The sequence below is a fragment of the Bos indicus x Bos taurus genome, chromosome 8 (assembly GCF_003369695.1).
Source record: "Bos indicus x Bos taurus breed Angus x Brahman F1 hybrid chromosome 8, Bos_hybrid_MaternalHap_v2.0, whole genome shotgun sequence".
NCBI lineage: Eukaryota > Metazoa > Chordata > Mammalia > Artiodactyla > Bovidae > Bos > Bos indicus x Bos taurus.
The window spans coordinates 37,539,063-37,559,341 of NC_040083.1; the positions used below are offsets into that span (position 1 = coordinate 37,539,063).

The following is a 20,279-nucleotide window of genomic DNA, read 5'->3' on the forward strand; positions in this document are numbered from 1 at the left end:
TCTGGGCTAGCCCACTAGGTCCAACGGGCTGATGGGGACACATGGAGCAGACGTGTGAGCTGGCCCAAGCTGAGGTCAGCACAGCTGCACAGCCAAGCCCAGCCTTGATCAGCCAATCTGCAGGCTCATAAGCAAAAGCAGTGTGTCTCACCACAGGGCACTGAGATTTTGCAGTTGTTGGTTATGCTGTATCACTGTGGCCACAGTTTACTGAAGCATCACTGTGTGACCGTGGGCAAGCCCTCTCCCTGTCTCTCCTCCACTCCCATCTACAAAGTGATGGAAGGGACTGGAGGATCCATAAAGCCCCTGCCAGCGAAGCTGAGGACCAAGAGACCTGTATGAAAAGAGTTTGAGACTCCAGATGCTCAGGTTTCTTTCAGGCCCAAAGGAGGAGCTGAGGAAAACACTTCAGCAGGCACCGCAAGCAGGCAGAGGAGACTTTATCCCTGGCGATACAGCCATAAATGTCTGGCAGTGCGTCCACAGTTATGGACAAAGTCAGTGAGGGAAGGGTCTGAAGCCAGGGCCCCATAATGTCTTCATAGTCAGCTCACAAACAAAACTTGTTTTCTTTAGGTTTAAACCTAGACAAATAAGCAAGTTAGAAGACAGAATTGGAGAAAATGGAAATCTTTATTTTTAAACACTAGTACATTTTCAAGCTGTTGCAAAAAGGAAAAATCATATTACCTCAAAACTATGCATCGAGGCATATTTATTTTTAACTCTAATCTTACAAACACATAATGAAAGAAACATATTTATAAATATCTACTCAGAATATGTATTATGAAAAAAAAGTGTTTAAAAATAACAGTCCCAGATCTCCCTCTTTAAATATATAAAATTCCCAGACAATTCATAAGGATTCTTTCTCAAGAGCCAAAAATTTCACAGAGGCCAACAACTCAGTTCTCATCAGACACAACCCAAAGTAAAAGGGATATAAAAAAATGTAAAAGTTCTGTACAAGGGAAATACAGATAGCACACGGGTAAATCTCATTACCATACATGCCATTTGTGTTTTAAAAATGTTTTATAAAAACTTCTATTTAAAACAAATAAGTGAGAGTCCTTCCCTGACTGTGGAAAATATATGTTACTACCCTCCCACCTGGGCCTGGAGGCCCCCACTTGCTCAGGGAGGAGAGCAGTCTCTGTTCCTTCTTAGGCCTAAAAGCTGTGTGTGGGGATCCACCTCCTCTGGCAGTGGCTTTTTTGGTGAGTGATTTCCTTCACTGAGAAAAATTCTTTGGGATCAAAGGAGACAACTGCTAACAAGTGAAAGCAAGACTAGGAGACAGCTTCAGACTGTGGTATCCAATTAATAATGTGTATTTTGCAGTTCTGGTGACCACACTCTGGGGAGCCTGATTTTCCACTGTCAGAGACACAGCCTGTCACCTACCCCAGTGAAACACACGGCACAGCCCCAGGCTGTCCTTCCTCGGTCCTCTTCTGCCCAAGTCATTCTGTGGCCTGCAGAGCAATGTAGGTAGACTACTGCCTCTTCTGACACTTCTTCTGGAAAGAGCTCTTCAAGAAAGTGCGGTAGACGGGGTCATCCACGTATTCATTCTTGAATCTGGAGCTCAGCACTCTCTGTCTCTTTTTCTCCCCCTGGATTATGTCTGTTCCATAAAATGTGTCTTCAAATCGCATGTCAGAAGCTGTGGACTAAGAACAGCCAATGTTACTGTGCAGAAGAGCAGGCACTTGACTTCACAGGAACACACAAAGGCCGGGCTCAGTCAGGGGTGGGGAAGGGGCTGAGGCCCCTTAGGAGAAGCCCACACCAGGGGTCATGAGTGCCTCCCCACCCCCATCTACTTCCATTTAGCCTCATTTTCTTCAGGATCTCCAGCCCTCGGGGACTTTCCTCAACACAAGCAGAACTCAAGTCTTCTCATTTAAGTCTCCCTGACTATTCATGCCCTTGCCTGACCAGGTATGTGACTGACTTGTCCACAGTCGGCTCTAATTCACTCTTATTCCTACTTACCTCTGGGTCTCTGTTCCCACCACTTCCTTGCAACTGTCCTGGTTCCTGGGACACTCCTCTACCCTAAATGTATATGATTTCTGTCACCTCACTCTTGCATGAAGCTCTCTGTCATTTTGTAAGCCCTCTTCCTCGTCCTCTGGCTGCTCACTGTTCATGTGTCAGGGCTCCCCTTAACTATTTGCTCAACTCTGATGGCCCTGAGGCTTTGCGTGTGGACTTTTCCTCTCTACATATGCTCCCCGGGCCTACCAAGCTACACTCAACTTCAATTTTGACATCGTTTCTAAAGACGCTCACGTCTTACTCTGGTTCATACCTCCCCCCGTGCTCAAGCCTGCATGTCCAACTACCCAGCAGGCATCTCAGAATGTTTATCCTGGAGGCACTTAGAATCTTCCTATCCTAGAGTGAACAAGTCTTCTTTCTCCATTGCTGTCCTTCCTAAATTCCATAAATGGCAGCACTACCCCCATCAAATCTAACTTCGTCGATTTGATGTAAGGTCTTTGTAAACTTCCCCTTGTCCCCATCCTGTCCAGGACCCCGAAGCCCTCCCTCCTTTCTTCTTTGACCCTACTGACCCCATGGTGCAGGCCCTCACGCTTCCCCTGCTAAACCACTGTGACAGTGCTGCGCCCTAGTCTCCCAGAACTACTAGAAGAAATGTCTCTGCACTCTCTGACTACAGGACACCCCTGCTTATGATCTCCAGTAGCCTCACTGCCTTCAAGGTGACGGCTATACTTTCAGGCTGGATGTACATAACCGGACATAATCCTACCCCATGCTTGGATTAGACTGACTTATTTGCAATTCCTGGTCACACTTAATTGTCTCCAGCCTCTGTCTTTAAATGTACTGTTTCCTTTGCACAGAAGATATCCTGTCTTCTCTGTGACTGACAAAAATGAGGTTCCTTCTTTTGGATTCCTGGAACACATTACATGTCAATGTAGTAGAATGAAGGCATGGGTCGAGATGACGGGTAGGTGATGCCCCATCAGGGGTTCCTTGGATCCCTTGAAGGTGAGCATATCAGGGACTATAAATTGAATTTTACATGTGCTCCCACACCAAGCAATGTACTTTGCCACAGTCACTGCTCAGTAAGTGTTAGCTAGGCAAAGGAATGTGGGCTTTTTCTGTTATGCTCCAGTAAAGTTTACTTTTAAAAAAAATTTAACCTTTATTTTACATTGGAGTGTCACTGATTTATACCATTGTGTTGGTTTCAGGTGCACAGCGAGCGATTCAGTTACACGTGTACATATACCCATCCTTTTTCCATACGGGTCATTACGGATATTGAGGATTCCCTGTGCTATACAGTAGGTCCTGGTTGATCATCTATTTTATATGCAGTAGGTGCCTATATGTTAATTCCAAACTCCTAATTTATCCTTTCTCCCCCTATTTCTCCTTTGGTAACCATACTTTGTTTTTGAAGTCTGTCTATTTCTGTTTTGTAAATAAGTTCAGTTGAATTATCTTATAAGTGGTATCATATTTGTCTTCTTTTATAATCTCTAGGTCCATCCATGTTGCTACAAATGGAATTATTTTATTCTTTCTATGAGTAACGTTCCAGTGTGTATATATATATATATATACACACACACCCCGCATCTTCTTTATCCATTCCTCTGTTGATGGACATTTAGGTTGCTTCCATGACTTGACTATTGTAAACAGTGCTGCAGTGAACACTGGGGTGCATGGATCTTTTTGGATTACAGTTTTCTCCAGATATATGCTAGGAGTGGGATTGTTGGGTCATATGGTAGCTGTATCTTATGTTTCTTAAGGAACTTTCATACTGTTCACAGTGGCGTACTGATTTACATTCCCACTAACAGCGTAGGAGGGTTGGTTCCCTTTTCTCTATCCCTTCTCAAGCATTGATTGTAGATTTTTTGATGATGACCCTTCCGACTTTTGTGAGGTGGTACCTCACTCAGATGTGTCAAAGGGTGTGTTTAGAGGTGCCTGTGAGGTCAGTATAAGCTTAGGCAGGCTGTCTGCTGATGGGTGGGGCCATGCTCCCCCTTGCTGGCTGTTTGGCCTGATGCCTCTCAGCACTGGAACCTGCAGGCTGTTAGGTGGGGTCAGATCTTGGTGCTATAAGTGCAACCTCCAAGAGAGCTCACAGTGATCAATATTCCCTGGGGCCTCCACCACCAGTGTCCTTGCCCCCATAGTGAGCCACAGTGGGCCCCCTCCTCTCCAGAAGACCCTCCAAGACCCACAGGTAGGCCTAGTCCAGGATCCTATGAGTTACTGCTTTGCCCTGGGTCCCACTGCATGTGAAGTCTTGTGTGCACCCCAAGAGTGGAGTCTCTGTTTGCCCCAGTCCTGTGGAGCGCCTGCCCTCAAGGCCCACCAGCCTTCAAAGCCAAATGCTCTGAGGACTCCTCCTCCTGATGCCAGAGTGTTAGGCTGGGGAGCCTGACCTGGGGCTCTGGACTCCCGCTCCATCTTGTGTGGCTTTGTCTCTGGATGTAAAATATCTTTTTTGGTAGGTTCCAGTCTTTTTTGCTGATGGTTGTTCAGCACTTAGCTGTGATTTTGGTGTTTTCATGACAGGACATGAGCTGAAGTCCTTCTACTCTGCTGTCTTGTCTGGAGTCGAGGGGCTGCTTTTAGTTTGGATGCTTCTGTCTCCTTCCTCAGCATGTGCTGGCTCTTATACCCTTCATGTGGGGTATGCCAATACTTTGGCCACCTGAGGCAAATGGCCAATCATGGGAAAAGATCCTGACACAGGGAAAGACAGAAGGCAAAAGGAGAAGGGGATGGCAGAGAATGAGGTGGCTGGACGGCATCAATGACTCAATGGACATGGATTTGAGCAAATTCCAGGAGATAGTGAAGGACAGGGAAGGCTGGCATGTTGAAGTCCATGGGTTTGCAGAGTCAGACATGACTTGGTGACTGAACAACAACAACAAAGGTTTGGCAGCCCACACTCACTCCAAGTACACAGGCAGCAACTGGCACTGGCTTGTGGGTTTCCTAGCACCAGCTCGAGTACACCAGGGTAGCAATCAGCACCAGCTTGTGGGTCTCCCAGCAGCAGCCCCTGAGACTCCGAAACAGCAGGCACAGTGATTGGCCCCTGCCCGCTGCCCACACACGCTCCCTGGATGGCAGGGGCAGTGACTGGCATCTGCTCCCGGCTCTCTCAGTGGTCCATGCCTGCCTCTGAAGCTCACAATGGTGGTGCTCGCTCATGCCTACCCCCGGAATTTGTAGGTGGCATCTGCTGCCTGAGAGCATGTGCAGGGAAAGGAGTTCCATTGGCGGTTCCTGCCCCTCTCCTTGCATGGTGCTCAACAATGGGTCCCCGCCTCTCTGAGGGCCCAGGCTTCTTCCGTGTGCAGCCTCAGTTGCAATATTCCAGCCTCTACAGGTTGTCTGCGTGTAGCCAACTCCACTCCTCTCCCTGGGTATGACCTCTGAAGCCCAAGCTTTAGCACCCGGCCCCTGCCTGGGCCAGCGCATAAGCATCTTCTGCCAGGGAGTGTGGGTCACTCTCTGTTTTGCCTTCCAGAAGCTGGTTGCTGTGCTCTCCTCTGAGGCTCTGAAGCTTTGCACCTGTCCAGTGAGGGGACCTTTCCTCCTTCACAGCCCCCTCCCTGGGGCACAGGTCTTGTCCCCACTCCTTTCTCTCTCTTTTTTTTTTCTTTCATCCTAACCGATTATGTGGAGGTTTTCTTGCCCTTTCAGAAGTCTGAGGTCTTCTGCCAGTACTCATTAGATGTTCTGTGCAAACCCCTCTGGACATATCTGCGGGAGGAGGTGGGCTCCATGTCCTACTCCTCTGCCATCTTGATTCCCCCTTCCCGTAAAGCTTAAAGCACTATTTTTCCTTCCTAATTCCCTATTTTTTCCCCTTCAATGTGCTCCCAACTGGTTTTTATTGAGATGCCACCAATGTACAGTACACCTCATTATGTCATGGAGGCCCCCGCCCCGGGTGATGACAGAGGCAGAGCCTAGATTTGAAGGCTTGAAAACAGGTGATCAGTCATGAAGAAGAGACAAACAATGGAACAAAGAAGCTTGAAAACTAAAAACAGGCACAGATTAAAAGTCGAGCATGTTCCCTGCCAGTTCGTGAGACAGTCCTCCAGGGTGACAGGCTCCCTCTGTGGCTTCCCCCAGATGCTACCCAGCTTCACCCAGGAAGCAAAGTAAGAGACTGTGGATGGGCTGGGCACTCTCTGTCGTTGGAAGAAAACAGTTTTGGCTCATTCATTCTTGGCAAAGCATCTCCTCTGAGTAATCTTTCCGTTTTATAAGTGCTAAAGTTAAAGAAGAAAATGAAACATCTATGAAAGTGTTGCCACTGTGTGAAGAAAGCAAAAGTCAACCTCTCAAATTAATAATAAAACCGATTTACCAGCAGCGCCAGTTAATTATGCACCATTGCTATGGTTATTCTGTGAGACAATAAAAGGTAATGGGGCCGTTTCTGAAGTTGGTGGGAAGGAACCCAGCACAATCACCGAGGTGGACTGCTGACTCTCTTGAAAAATTTCTCCCCAAGTCAGCATGTGTCTGGGTGAGCAGAAGTCATTAAAACATGAAGGCCTCCCAGTGAGGGCTGCAACCTGCCCTTCCTTAAAACAACAACAACAACAAAACCCCTCTAATTATAAAGTATTTTCCATCAACAAGTTTTCCAATTAGATTTGTTTCACCAAGTGGAAAAAAAAAATAGCATTCATAGGCTAGCCAAGGGCCGAGGGTTATACACAAACCTGAAGGAAAAGCTGGTTTGTTACAACAGAAGCACGTTAAGTCTTTGATTTACTAAAATCAGAGGTGGCAAACTGGATTTAGTGACTGTGAGCAAGCTAGATTTTGTTCCTGAAGAGGTTTTCTACTAGGTTCGTAACAGGTTAGATTCAGAATATCTATGTGATTTATATATTTTTAATTAAAATTTTTTTCTCTGAAAATTAAAAATAAAAGTTCAATTTGGTGTGACTGCTCTGAGAGATGGATCTTAGAAAACTCAGAAGCTGTGCTCAAGTAAAGCTACATGGGAAAGCACACTGACATTAGAGCCAAATCTACTGTGGAACAAAGAGATTGTGATCAGAGCAGCTTTCTTTTAATGTGATTAAGAAATGGTATTTGAAATCTACAAGACCCAGCTGGTAGGATGCTTAATCATACATGAATTAGAAAATCAAAGACCTGAGGGACTTCCAGAGGGCTCCCTACTCCATTTCCCAACCTCTAAATCTCCAGGTGATTTGATAAAGAAAAAGAAAAGGGAAAGGGATGGAGAATCCAAGGGAAATACAAGCAACAGGATGAGAGACAGTCATCTTGAGCACCCTGGAAAGTTGTTCTTAAGAGATTTCAAGACCTAGAACACCGACAAATTACCCAGGGTTTTAGGTCTCTTTTACGGTTTTACAGACGTCTTTACTCTAGGAATACTTTATCTTCCCTTTCCCTGCTGTTTATTATCTGAGAGTTAACCTATTTCAGGCATGCGGTTCCCTACATGTCATGCTTCCTCATTGGGTGGGTCGCACTGTCGCTCGTCTCTTGATTGTTTTACCGTGAAGGACCTTCCCCTCAGGATGCAGCTGAGAAGAAACTCAGTTCACCCCTGATGTAGTTGACTCGGGACCCCACCTGACAGGAGAGGGGCTGAACAGACAGGTGAACATTTAAGGAAACAGATGGTTTTTCCAAACTAATCTAGGATAACTCTATCATTGCCTAAAAGTATATTATTAGCATGCAATGAAAACGAAGGATGTCATTTATTCAGAAAAAAATTCATTTTAGTCAGAAAAAGCCCCTCATTCCAATCTCCTTTAGTGTTTATTTCCTTTAGTGTTTATCACTTCACAAAAGCACTGTATGTAATTCTAAATGAGTAAAACTGGCTTCATTTCAGGGTCCAGAAAATATTTCATGACACAATAATGAAAACTAAGTTATTGTGAATTATATTTTTTAACAACTTCAATTTGATTATTTGTCCATGTTTGTCTTTTAATGGTATGTACAGGGCTTGAAACTAATAATGCTTTCTTTAAAAAAAAACAAACAAACACCACTTTACTATTCCTATAACTAGTATTTGGGCTTCCTTCTTTTATAAAACTGAGAGTTTCATTTAAATTATGAATTGACACAACCATTAATAAACCTTCAGAGAGAGAGAAGTTGATCAATATAGTTGACCTTGAAAACATGGGTTTGAACTGCATGGGTCCACTTATACACAAATTTTTTTCAATAGTAAACCTGATGGTACTATACGGTCCACAGCTGGTTGATCTGACTATATAAGCCATATGTGAGTGTGTGGAGAGTCAGCACCCCAACTCCCCACACTGTTCAAGGCTGCACTGTATATGATAAGGCTACAGCAAACTAGATGTTTGCTACACTGAGTCTCCATTAATCTCCTACTGAAAGCCTTCTTTTAACATGGCTTCCACTAACAAGACTGTAAATGTCTTGATGGTATCTTTGTGTGTTCCCAGTTCTCTTGCACAGAATATGTACTCAATAACTTTTTGTATGCCAACAGATGTTAACATAAAGAAGCATCATTTGACCTCATTAGAAAGAAAAATGAGGAACTTGCACTGGTTTCCCCGTTTCTGATCAAATATATTTGCTTTGGATTAAATAGATTTCAATAAGGGAAAAGATGCATTGGCTTCCTAAAAAATCAGTCCAAAGGCCTGAGTGTGTTTCCGCTGGGCTCAGGAAAACAGTGCTAAAGGAGGGATTCACAGGGCAGACCCCTCAGAGAGATTATCCAGTACTTACAAATCGAGCTTTCACTCTCTTAGGTAACTCTTCGTCTAAAGTGTAGATGTCCTCTCTCTTCATTGCTATCTGGGATCCATCTTCAAATTCAACCTAATGAAAAATAAGCATTGAGCATGGTATATTTTTTAAAAAGCAAGAAGCATTCACCATTTTCTTCAGGGTTCCAATTCGCCACACACACAAAAAAAGAGAAAAAGGATTCAAACAGAACAAACCAAGAGAACTAGCCAACAGCCAAGGAAGGGAGAAAAGCTCTTTCCCTTATCAGACTAAGAACAAAGCATGTTTCAAACAGGCCAAAATTCTTGACAATTAGTGTCCTGGAATATGTGATATGAAAACTTTATGCCCCCAAAGCAAAAAAAAAAAAAAGAAAAAGAACTGCTGCTCAGATGATTTCTCAGGAGACTGTGGCCAGTTTAGCACTAAGGCTGGTGGAGCCTGTCGGCGCTCTTTGTTTCTTTAAGATGCTCTGATGACTTAAGAGGGAGGGTGTTTCTCTTTGAGAAAAAAGTGATAACATATTTTACTCTTATAATCCTCCCAAATAAAATAATTTCTCAAGTTCTTATAGAACTTTAACTTTCAAAACTCACTTTTGTTAAATTCAACCAAAAGGCCAGAAAAATCTCAGGTTCCCTTCAACCTCATGTGTCAACCATGTCAATGGGTGAAAATATATAACCATCTAAATGAAAATGTTTAAAGTTTGTTTTTCCAAGCTATTCAAATGGAAGTATTTTCATTATCTATTTTTTGCAATTTTTATGCTGTTTTGTTAGAGAAAAAGTAAGTGACATTGAATAACAGAAACATAATCTGGGGAACTTCATCAAACACCCTATTCAAAGTGATCCTGATCTAGGCTTAATCCCACATGAACTCTCCCAGAAGAAAACAACGAAAGGGATGCAATCGAGGTAGAATATCTAATTCTAGTATGTTCTGTCTGTCTGAATTCTTTTAAGAAATAAATATATGCTTGTTAAAAAGGTGAGTTAAATCATGTAGCTGTGCTATGTTAATAAAAACAATCTGCTGAAGTTTAAAAAGCTACTAAAGATAAAATATATAGTTAAACTTTGTATTATCCATGTACTGCTCCCATCTGACTGAGCTCAAACAATGGGGCAGAATTAGGTCTTGGTCACAGGGGCCCTCTCCCTGCTAGTTCCCAGAAGGCTGAGATGGGAAGGCTTTTCTTCCTGGCCTTGTTTCAACAGAATGGTTTTTTTTAACTTTAATTAGGCCAACGTGTCATCCCATTTATATAGTTTGATCGCATAGCTAGAACTACCTGTGCCTACCTTTCTTCTGTTGCCAATCATTTGAGAATTCTAAAAGAGAAAAAGTCTGTTTTAAAACAGAGGAATTATGGGATGGTGACCAACCATCCCAGTGTGTCCAGGACTGAGGCATCTCACAGGATGCAAGATTTTCAGTGCTAAAATCCAGGACAGTCCCTCAAAGGCTGGAATGGTTGTTCACCAGAGTTTGGACAGAGCAGAGAGTAAATTCTGGCTCTTCCCTTTACCAGCTCTGTGCACTTGGACAAATTATCAAATTTGCTGAGGCTTTCTCCCCCTCATTTGTAAAATAGGATTCAAAAACCCTATCTTGGAGAGTTACTGTGAGGACCCCCAAATGCATATACCTAGGATACTTGGCACTGTGCAATAGGTATTTTGGTTCTATTTTTATAAATGTCTTTGCTTAGTCAATGGTGAAGCTGAATAATTAGACACAAAACACAAAATGACCTTAAAAGGCCACTTGGTTTAATGAAGAATTTTAAAGTACTATTTGTACTCGAGAGACAATTTTAATATTAGTCTTAACTTTTTCATTGAGTCTATAAATATGCTCACTATTCTATGTTGATAGGCCATCATAAATTCGACTGAAATTAACACACTGATTACTAATTAGCCAGAATTTCAACATGTCCTCATGATACTTTTCATGTAGCTAACAGCTTTGCTACATGTAAGATGCTTCACTTTTGCAAGTATTGTTTAATTAAATGTATTTTCTTTTGAATGATGTAGTAAAGCTCTTTTTTAGGAGACTCCAGTATTACCAGCCTGTCTTCTAATTTTTGCCTGATTTTGGACATTCTGACACAAAAACGCTCCCACACCTAACCTGCTGTAAATGACCTCAATCTGCAACTTAACACTGTCACCAATATAGAGGGGGAAATGGCCTTTATAGTGTACACACACACACACTCCCCTTGGCTTTTTCTACACCTTAAAAAATGTCCTTCCCGAAGTTTTCCAAATGTCTTTGAACACTGCTAATTACACTGTGCTCCAGTTTTTGGTGCAGTCTTTTAATGTTCTTTTCCATTTAAGCCCAAGCCCCTTATCAGTCTTTGAACAATTTCTCTGAGGAAACTGGAAGGCTTATCATTCTCAAGCTGTTTTTAACTTAACAGGCCTGAACCTTCTTGCTTTTTCTCCTTTTACTTCAGTCTTCCTGTTTTTACACTACTGCTTGAGAATGCTGATTTCTGCCATCACATTACTAGAAGTACTATAATGTATTGGTTCTAATAAATCTGTTCCTTTTTAAAAGTCTTTCTGAAGGAACAGAAACGCACATGTGCCATCCATGTTGTTTTTCTTATTAGAGCTTAACTCATCCTCATTTCTAATAGGGATATAGTTCATTTTTTAATTGTATAAGTGTTAGTCACTCAGTTGTGTCTGACTCTGTGACTCCACAGACTGTAGGCCTGCGAGGCTCTTCTGTCCATGGAATTCTCCAGGCAAGAATACTGGAGTGGGTTGCCATTTCCTTCTCCAGGGGATATTCCCGACCCATGGATCAAACCCCAGTCTCCTGCAATGCAGGAATCTTCTTTACTGTCTGAGCCACCAGGGGAGACTTTTTAATTGTATACATGTGTTTTTAAAATAATATATACAGTTGTTCAGTGAACAGACTTCCCAACTGACAACTGTACTTTTCATCACAAAAGCATCCTATAAAGCAAGCTGCCTGCCAATGCAGGAGACCTAAGAGATGCAGGTTTGATCCCTGGGTCAGGAAGATCTCCTGGAGAAGAACATGGCAACCCACTCCAGTATTCTTGCTTGGAGAATCCGCATGGACAGGGGAGCCTGGGGAGGCTACAGTCCATTGGGTTGCAAAGAGTCAAACATGACTGAAGCGACTTAGCAGGCATGCACGCCTGGGTGCACAAATGGCTCCATCTGTGCTGAGACACCACTGGTTTAGGTTTGCTGAAATGTCAACGGGGATGACGTCTGTCAGGGAAAAGCCACCCATTCAGGGGCTGCTGGGTGATGAACAGCCATCACTGACTTGGCTTAGTTAGATAATCCAGCCACTTATTCTTTTCCCATATAACAGAAACACAAGAAAGCAGCCTGTTGTCCAGTCGGTCATCTTTCTGACCTAACTATACTCCTGACTATTAATCCATTTATCAAATGTGATTAGTCTCCCAGTATAGAACTTTATTATTCCTAGAATAAAACTCTATTATCTGGGTCATCAGTCTTTGAAACTTTGCCTTTTTTATAAAACAGCAGGTGTTCTAAATTCTAGCTTCTTGACCCATAGCACACTGGATATACCATCTGCCCTCTGGCTTCTCCTGTCTCAGCAAGCATCACACCCAGGGCAGCACTCACCTGGTACATGTGGGCAACATTTGATCCGAGATACTTGGCCCCGTAGAGTTTGCCATCGGGCCACTTGACTTGCACGACTTCCCCCTCGGCAGGAGGGCCTAGCTTCACACAGTCTCGGCTCTGCAGGATAAACGGAGTCGGGCTTTTCAAGGCAAATGTCTAAGTGACTGCATTTAGAACTTAGCAAATGATGAACTCCTGGCAATTAAAAGGAGTTATTGCCTCTATGTTTTATGGATTATGATCTTGCATGGGTGTTCAGGGGAAGAGTTATGAGCCAAAGGAGTACTTAAAGATTCAGCCTAGATCATAAAGTTGCAAAGGAACCACCATAATCCAAGAAGGAAGAAACATAGGCATTTACACTTGCTGTTTGACTGAGAATTGTTCAGAGGGTAAGTAAAATGTGCATAGAAACTGCTTTAGTTGAAAAATAGACTGGTTAATGATTTATAACACCTGACATTTATACAGCATCTTGCAGTCAACAAAATGCTTTAACATACATCTCATGTGATCCCCACAATCATTCCATGAAGTAGGCAGAGACTATGAATTGGCCCTATTTTACTGAGAAGGAAACTGAGCCTCCAAGCAAGCTCTGGAGAAATGAAGCTGGGTAAGAGACAAAGAACAGAGGACACCGGGGCCAGAAGAGAAGCAGACCATCAGTGGAGCTGGCAGGTCTTGAAGCAGCAGCAAGGGAAAGTGCCAGGAACATCGAGTGTGTCGGGTGAGGCTGCGAGGTGCTGTCCTGTTTAGCGGCCCTTTTCTGAAGAACCCTGGACCTGCCTCAACAGGCCTTCTGCCTGCATCTCTCATTCACTGACTGGCCGCTCCTTTCATGGGTGATCATGGGGACACCTATGACCAGTCTTCTTTCTTTACTTCTTCCACTCTACTCCACCTCCTCCTCAGGCAGCAACTCTTGAGTAAATCCCCCGGTAGTTCATCCTGGAAAATCCTTTTTTGTGGGGCACAGGGTTAGTTTACAGATACAGTTTGCAAACTTAAATTTGTATGTATTAAGTATGACAATAAAATTTTAATACAAAGAAATTAAATACTTGACTACTTTGATAAACTTTCTGCACATTTAACAATTCATGTTTTGCTAATCCTGGTATTTTACTGACAAGGCCAATCTCACTGACTGAAATGCACACTTGACCAGTCAAGTTATAAATGCAGACTGGGCATGATCCTGTGGTTTAAATGAGAGGCACATACAGGAAATATTTAGTGGTTTATGATTAGAAACCCACCCTACATTACTTTTCATTATTAACAGAAAGTTTGCTTCAACAAGGAGTGGTCCTTTTACTGGGCTTCCTTGGTGGTTCAGATGGCAAAGAATCTGCCTGCAAGGTGGGAGACCTGGGTTTGATTCCTGAGTTATTGCTGGATTCAAGAGTATACGTGGCAAGTATGTATACTTTCTCACTGCAGACTATGCTTCCACTTAAAGCTATAGGCAAACAAACACAAGAAGAGGCTCTGCAGAGTTGATAGTTTGCTTCAAACTTAGTCAAATTAAAATAAGTTTCTTATTGGCTTTCATAATATTTGACCTCAGGCAATGCAGAATTGAAAAGGTAAGATGAACTGTATTCTATATAAGCCCCCAGGGTTATCATATCACTTTTCATTTCCCTCCCCTTCCCAAGATGAACCTGGTACTAAGAACATTTGGAAGGTGTAGCTAGCTTCTAAATAGACACTGTCTGGTCTCCTGGGTTAGGAAGCTACATCAGCTCTGGGATAACTCTGAGCTAAAACCCAGATGCTTTGGTGATGGGGGCAGAGGGAGAACAAGAGTATGTTTCTTCCTTCATCTAAAGATTTTCTCCATGTGGAGGAAGCACTATTGGGGGTAATAACTCCTGGCTTTTTTTTTTTTCACTTTTTAAAATTTAATTCTTATTGGAGTATAGTTGATTTACAGTGTATTAGTTTCAGGTTAGGACAATTTTACAATTTGTATGGAAACACAGAAGACCCTGAATAGTGAAAGCCCTCTTAAGGAAGAAAAGCAGAGCTGGGGGAATCGGGAGGCGGGTAACTTCTGCTTTGCCCCTCACTTTCTTTCTTTCTGCAGAGCTCCTCTGCTCCTTCCACAGAGGGAATGGGTGGTGTCCTGCACCACAGGTCACCAGAAGGCCTAATTCTCAGGTCCAGGGTATCAGGAGAATCCTTCGCCCACAGATGTAAGCCACACTCTCCAGTATCTGCTTTATTACAAATAAAGGAGGCATTTTAAGTTTTCAAACCCTGACCTCCTTCTCTAACTGCTTCCCCTCAGGCCCTTTCAATTGGTCCTTCTTCAATCCCAACAGAGGCAAGTCAAGGCCTTGATGGATATGAAGCCACAGTCCCACCACAAGCCACCTCCAAGCGGGGAAGTTATGCCCTTAGTTTTACAGATTTGACCTTCAACACAGGTTTACTAGCCTTTAGAATAACTACCCCAAACTAATCCTGAGCTGCAATTCCTGGTATCATATCACCAAGGTGTTGCCAATGGCCACAGAGATATGGCCTGAGCAATGTATAAAGGATACTCAAGGCATTTATCATAAACATACAACCTTGTTAGTAAACTAAAATGTATGCAACCTTAGAGTGACGGATAATCCTTTTTTGAAAAGGTGTCCGAACTAAATGTATGAGATAGTTTTTTTCTTACTGTCGGCAAACGCTTGACTCACAGCAAATCTTAATTTGGCACAAAGCAGCGGAGCTCACAGACCCCTTCCAGCTCAGCTCCCACCTAACTGCTATGTATCAGTCGCCACCACTTCACTCTCTCTCACGTCAAAATCTAGGGGAGACAATCTTGCTTGCTTTCTCAATTTCTTGCTTTCAGAGCTCTTTTTCCTTTATTCACAGTAGAAGAATAAAGAAGAATAACCAACCAAATTGAACATAAGGCTGCAGAGAAGAACACAAGAACATAAGGCTGTTTTGAGAGTTTCCCTTCCCCCTTCCCCACCAGGCGGCACTATTCTGTCATGATGTGGCGCTTCCCACCCTTTGCTAGGTCCTTTAGGTGGAAGAGGATATACTTAGATTTGCATATAACTTCATTTAGTGAGTAGCATTACCTTCCAAATGGGCTTAAAGCAGCTCACAGTAAAACACAAAATAGTTTATTTCTGTAACACCTAGTCTCCTCCATAGAGAAATGGTCTCAAATCTTGAGTCTGCCAGAAACTTCCTATGACTACATGGTGTATATAAAGCATTTAAACAGGAATGGGATTAGGAGTATGCGAACTGATGAAAAGAAGTTAAAAAGTTTGATATTTATGCTTCCCTGACTCCTCCAGTGCAGAAACTGCTGGATGTTCCTTCAGACTTTAACAGTCACTAATCTATTTACTGACCACCTGTGTGAGACACTAGAGGAGTCAATGGTGTCCAGCTCTTCAAGGCAGAGACAGACAGAGGGTGTCATGCCCATGCCTGGAGGCCTGTCACACTGAGCCCCACTGCTGTAGGCTGGGGGCTCCGGGGTGCCTGCAAGGGCTGGAGTCCATGTGGAGTGAGTGAGCTTCAGCCACCAGAACAGAATTTGTATTTGATTCATAGATTGGGTTTCTGAGTAAGATTTCATGCAGGGGCGGGGGAGGGGGGGGGGGGAAGGTTTCTGTTAAAAATAAAAGGTCCCCGCTGTGCGTGAGGAATCAAACAAAGCAGAGCTTCTCCAAGTGTGGTCTGAACCTCTGGGGACACACATTACAATTGGAGGTTCCAATTGCCACTGCCCTCCACTCTACGTGACTGGGATGGTTTTTTAAGCATTATAGAATGGACCTCCTGATGCAGCTCTTAGTGTGTTGCTGGAACAAGTGAACACCTCTGCTGGAAAAGTATATGTGTTAAAAACCTTGACTAATGCATTTCTCCCACCTGCCGTCTAGACTCTCAGAAGTCTGCCTTCACTTGCCATAAACACCTGTTTACCCTCTGCTGCACTGCCTCCAGGGATGTATGAACTCCCCTGAAATCTGCCAGTGCTCTGTCCACAGGGATGCTGGCGTCTGGAGCTGTCAGTCAGCCTGCAGTAGAGTACTACACAAGGGACGTGAAAATGAAAGACAGAAGTAGTCATCACACTCAAGAGCGGACTTTTGCCTATGACTAGAGGACTGAGATGAGCCACAATTCCAGTGACAAGATGGTGTCATATCACATTCTTGCCTAAGTCATGCCAAACCCCTGTACTTTCTCTACTAACAAAAGGGAAAAGCCCAACAGCCAGTCTGATTATCGGAATTCCAAAGTCACTGTGTTTTTGGAACTCCGACTAGGCCCTTTAAAAAGGACCTCTAGAGGCAGCAGCTGTCCTTGCATGCTGCCTACCTTACTCTCTCTCCCACTCCTCGCCTCTACTCTACTAAGTAAAATCCACAGGGCAGGCAGCCCATCTACCAGTCTGATTACATCAGATGAAGACACGATACATGAAATCCCAGTAATTCATCAGCATGTAGTTTGGAACCTCAGACAATCCCCCATGCAGAAAATGCTTAAATGACCAAGAGTAAACTGATGCCAGCCGCTGCACTGGGGGATAATCACCAGCTCATTACTGGACTCGGGCAGGTATTAAAAAAACGATAGGCATGTGCTCATCAACCTGGCTATCTGTCATCGGTTTGGCTCCTCAGCCTCTGAAACCCCTTCTCCCTTTCAAACTCTCAGTGGAAGGCAGAGCTCAGGTGCCATTACAAATGCTGAAAGATCCTAGATACGCCCTGGCCCAGAGTCCCTGGCAGCAGGTATAGACTGGGTCAGGCCAATTTTGGCTCCACCTGCCCAGGATGTAGAACCTGTGACCAGAGATGCAGAGAAACAGTGGAGGAGGATGCTCTCAAAGGTAGCAGCAGCTCATGTGTGTTGATGGCAGAGCCCTGCTCCAGGGCCCCGGAAGGGGAGGTGACCTGGTCCTATTCACCTCCCAGCTGAGCAGCCTCCCTTTCTCACCTATTGTTTGACCTTGTTTTTCTGAATTCTTGGATATCCCATGGGTGTCCTAATAACTTTCCACTAAGTTCCTGTAGTGCCTAAATCACTTTACAGTAAGCTTTTTGTTTTGTTTTTGGCTGCGCTGTGCAGCTTGCGGGATCTTAGTTCCGTGACCGGGGATTTAACCCAGGTCTGGCAATCAAAGTGAAGAAGCCTAATCACTGGACTACCAGGGAATCTCTGAGTTCCAGTTAGTTTTTGTTGCTTGCTGCTAATGACTTTGACAGATAAGTAATGGCAGGTTTGGGTGGTGGTAGTTCCCTCCTCACAACGTGGGGAAAGATCCTTTGATTTAACAGTGGAATATAAAAATGGAAGGTTTCCCACACCACCCAATCCTCATTCAAAGGACTTATGAGGAAAACCATCCCTCAAAAAGGAAGGGAACATATTCATGGCACCACCCACCTGTTCACAAGACATGGCCCTAGATGATTCGTGACTGCCCCCAAGTTGTACTTTCTTGGGCTCCGAAATCACTGCAGACAGTGACTGCAGCCATGAAATTAAAAGATGCTTGCTCCTTGGAAGAAAAGCTATGAAAAACCCAGGCAGTGTATTAAAAAGCAGAGGCATCACTTTGCCGACAAAAGTCCATTTAGTCAAAGCTATGGCTTTTCCAGTAGTCATGTATGGATGTGAGAGTTGGACCATAAAGAAGGCTGAGTGCTGAAGAATTGATGCTTTCTAACTGTGTTGCTGGAGAAAACTCTTGAAAGCCCAGTGGACTGCAAGATCGAACCAGTTGATCCTAAAGGAAATCAATTCTGAATATTCATTGGAAGGACTGATGCTGAAGCTCCAATACTTTGGCTACCTGATGCGAAGAACTGACTCATTAGAAAAGACCCTGATGCTAGGAAAGATTGAAGGCAGGAGGAGGAGACTACAGAGGATGAGATGGTTGGATGGTATCATGGACTCAATGGACATGAGTTTGAGCAAACTCCAGGTAGATGGTGAAGGACAGAGAAGCCTGGCATACCGCAGGGATTGCAAAGAGTTGGACACAAGTTAGCAACTAAACAACAATAACCAAGTTTCCAATGTACTCTGCAGTCTGAAGATGTGCTCTCTGCAGTGGTAGCCCTTTAGAGGGGGTTCTCAAGGAGATGACTTCCAAAGGGACGTACCATATTATATGGATTAAATTTTGCACTGCTTGTTGTATATAAGTGTATATAAGTTTCAATAATTTACTAACAACTGTCAGTCTAATAACAAAGATAGAAAACATTTTAAAATTATTTTTCTTTTTTTTTCCCACACTGGAACAGTTTCAAGTAGTTTATTTAGCTAGGCATAGACTTGACAAACATCAGTATGATTTTTGTAGTTTCCAAGTAACTTTTGTTCTGAGTTTCTACTCTATATCCTTTGGGGAAATTATAGATTTTTTTATTTTAAAGATGGAAAAACAAACTTAACCCATATTTTCATCACCTATATATAAATCCTGTTATAATGTTGATTTTTCTCTATGCTTCCATGCATTAAAAAAAAAAAAATTCGGACCTCCTCTACAGATAAAATGTCTTCCCTCATAGCCACAGCCTTTATTTTCTTTCATGTGAGAGCACAGCTGCCCTCTTCCTAAAGCAGCAGACCTGGCTGCAGCCGTGAAGACCTCACAGTGCAGTTCCCACTGTGGTCCTCACACATCCCACAGCACTTGAGGGGGAAGGGTCTTTCTACCATGGTAAAACAGACAAAACATAAACTTGCCGCCTTAACCATTTTCAAGTATACATTTTAGTGGCCTTAAGTATATTCACAATGTTGTACAATCATCACCACCCTCCTTCCCAGATTTTCATCATCCCAAACTGAAACTCCACACCCATTAAACAATAACTCTCCACCTCCTGCAGATGAACCTAGAGCCTATTATATAGAATGAGCTAAGTCAGAAAGACAAAAACAAATATCATATATTAACGCATATTTATGGAATCAAGAAAGATGGTACTGATGAACCTATTCGGAGAGCAGCAACAGAGACGCAGACATAGAGAACAGGCTTGTGGAAAAGGGCGGGGAAGAGGAAGGGCAGGGTGAGATGAATGCAGAGAGTAGCATGGAAGCATACACACTGCCGGGTGTAAATAGATAGCCAATGGAAATTTGCTCTTTGACTCAGGGAACTCAAACTGAGGCGATGTAGCAACCTAGAGGGATGGGGTAGGGAAGGGACCTACGTACTGCTACGGTTAATTCATGTTGCTGTATGACAGGAATCAAACCAATGTTGTAAAGCAATCATCAATCAATTACAAATAAATAAATATAAAAAAACAGCTCTCCATTTCTGGTCCTCCAATCCTGGGTAACCACCATTGGAAAGCTTTCCTGATTTGGAATCAGTCTGTTGTTCCATGTCCAGTAGTCATTATTGCTTCTTGACCTGCATACAGATTTCTCAGGAGGCTGGCAATATTGAGTGCAGCACTTTCACAGCATCATTTTTTAGGATTTGAAATAGAATCTGGCTATTTGTTAGCACCTCATAAATGAAATCACATATTTTCCCTTTTACATACTTGGATGATTTTGTACCTTGCTACTGATCACCTATAATTCAGAGGATCTTCTTAGTTATTAATTATCCTTTAAAAACTCCATTTTACTGAATATACACAACATTTATGGATATTCCACAATTAATTTAAGCATTCTCCTATTGTGAGATATATAGGTCATTCCATTTTTCTCATACCATCCATAATACTATTGTATATTTTTCTCCATAAATCTTTGTCC

The 20,279-nt window shown here is 43.2% G+C and overlaps 1 protein-coding gene across 3 annotated transcripts in view; it reads right to left on the reverse strand.

The window, feature by feature from the left end:
* Positions 1 to 617: 617 nt before the first annotated feature.
* KDM4C (lysine demethylase 4C) overlaps positions 618 to 20,279 on the reverse strand; it is a 409,790-nt gene continuing 390,128 nt past the window's right edge. For all 3 annotated transcript variants that reach the window (XM_027549308.1, XM_027549310.1, XM_027549309.1), the window contains 3 exons: positions 12,489 to 12,608; positions 8,821 to 8,913; positions 618 to 1,682 (listed from right to left, as the gene is read on the reverse strand). In XM_027549308.1, coding sequence (XP_027405109.1) covers positions 1,506 to 1,682; positions 8,821 to 8,913; positions 12,489 to 12,608 — 390 coding nt within the window. In that variant the 3' untranslated portion in view covers positions 618 to 1,505. The remainder of the gene's footprint in view (positions 1,683 to 8,820; positions 8,914 to 12,488; positions 12,609 to 20,279) is intronic.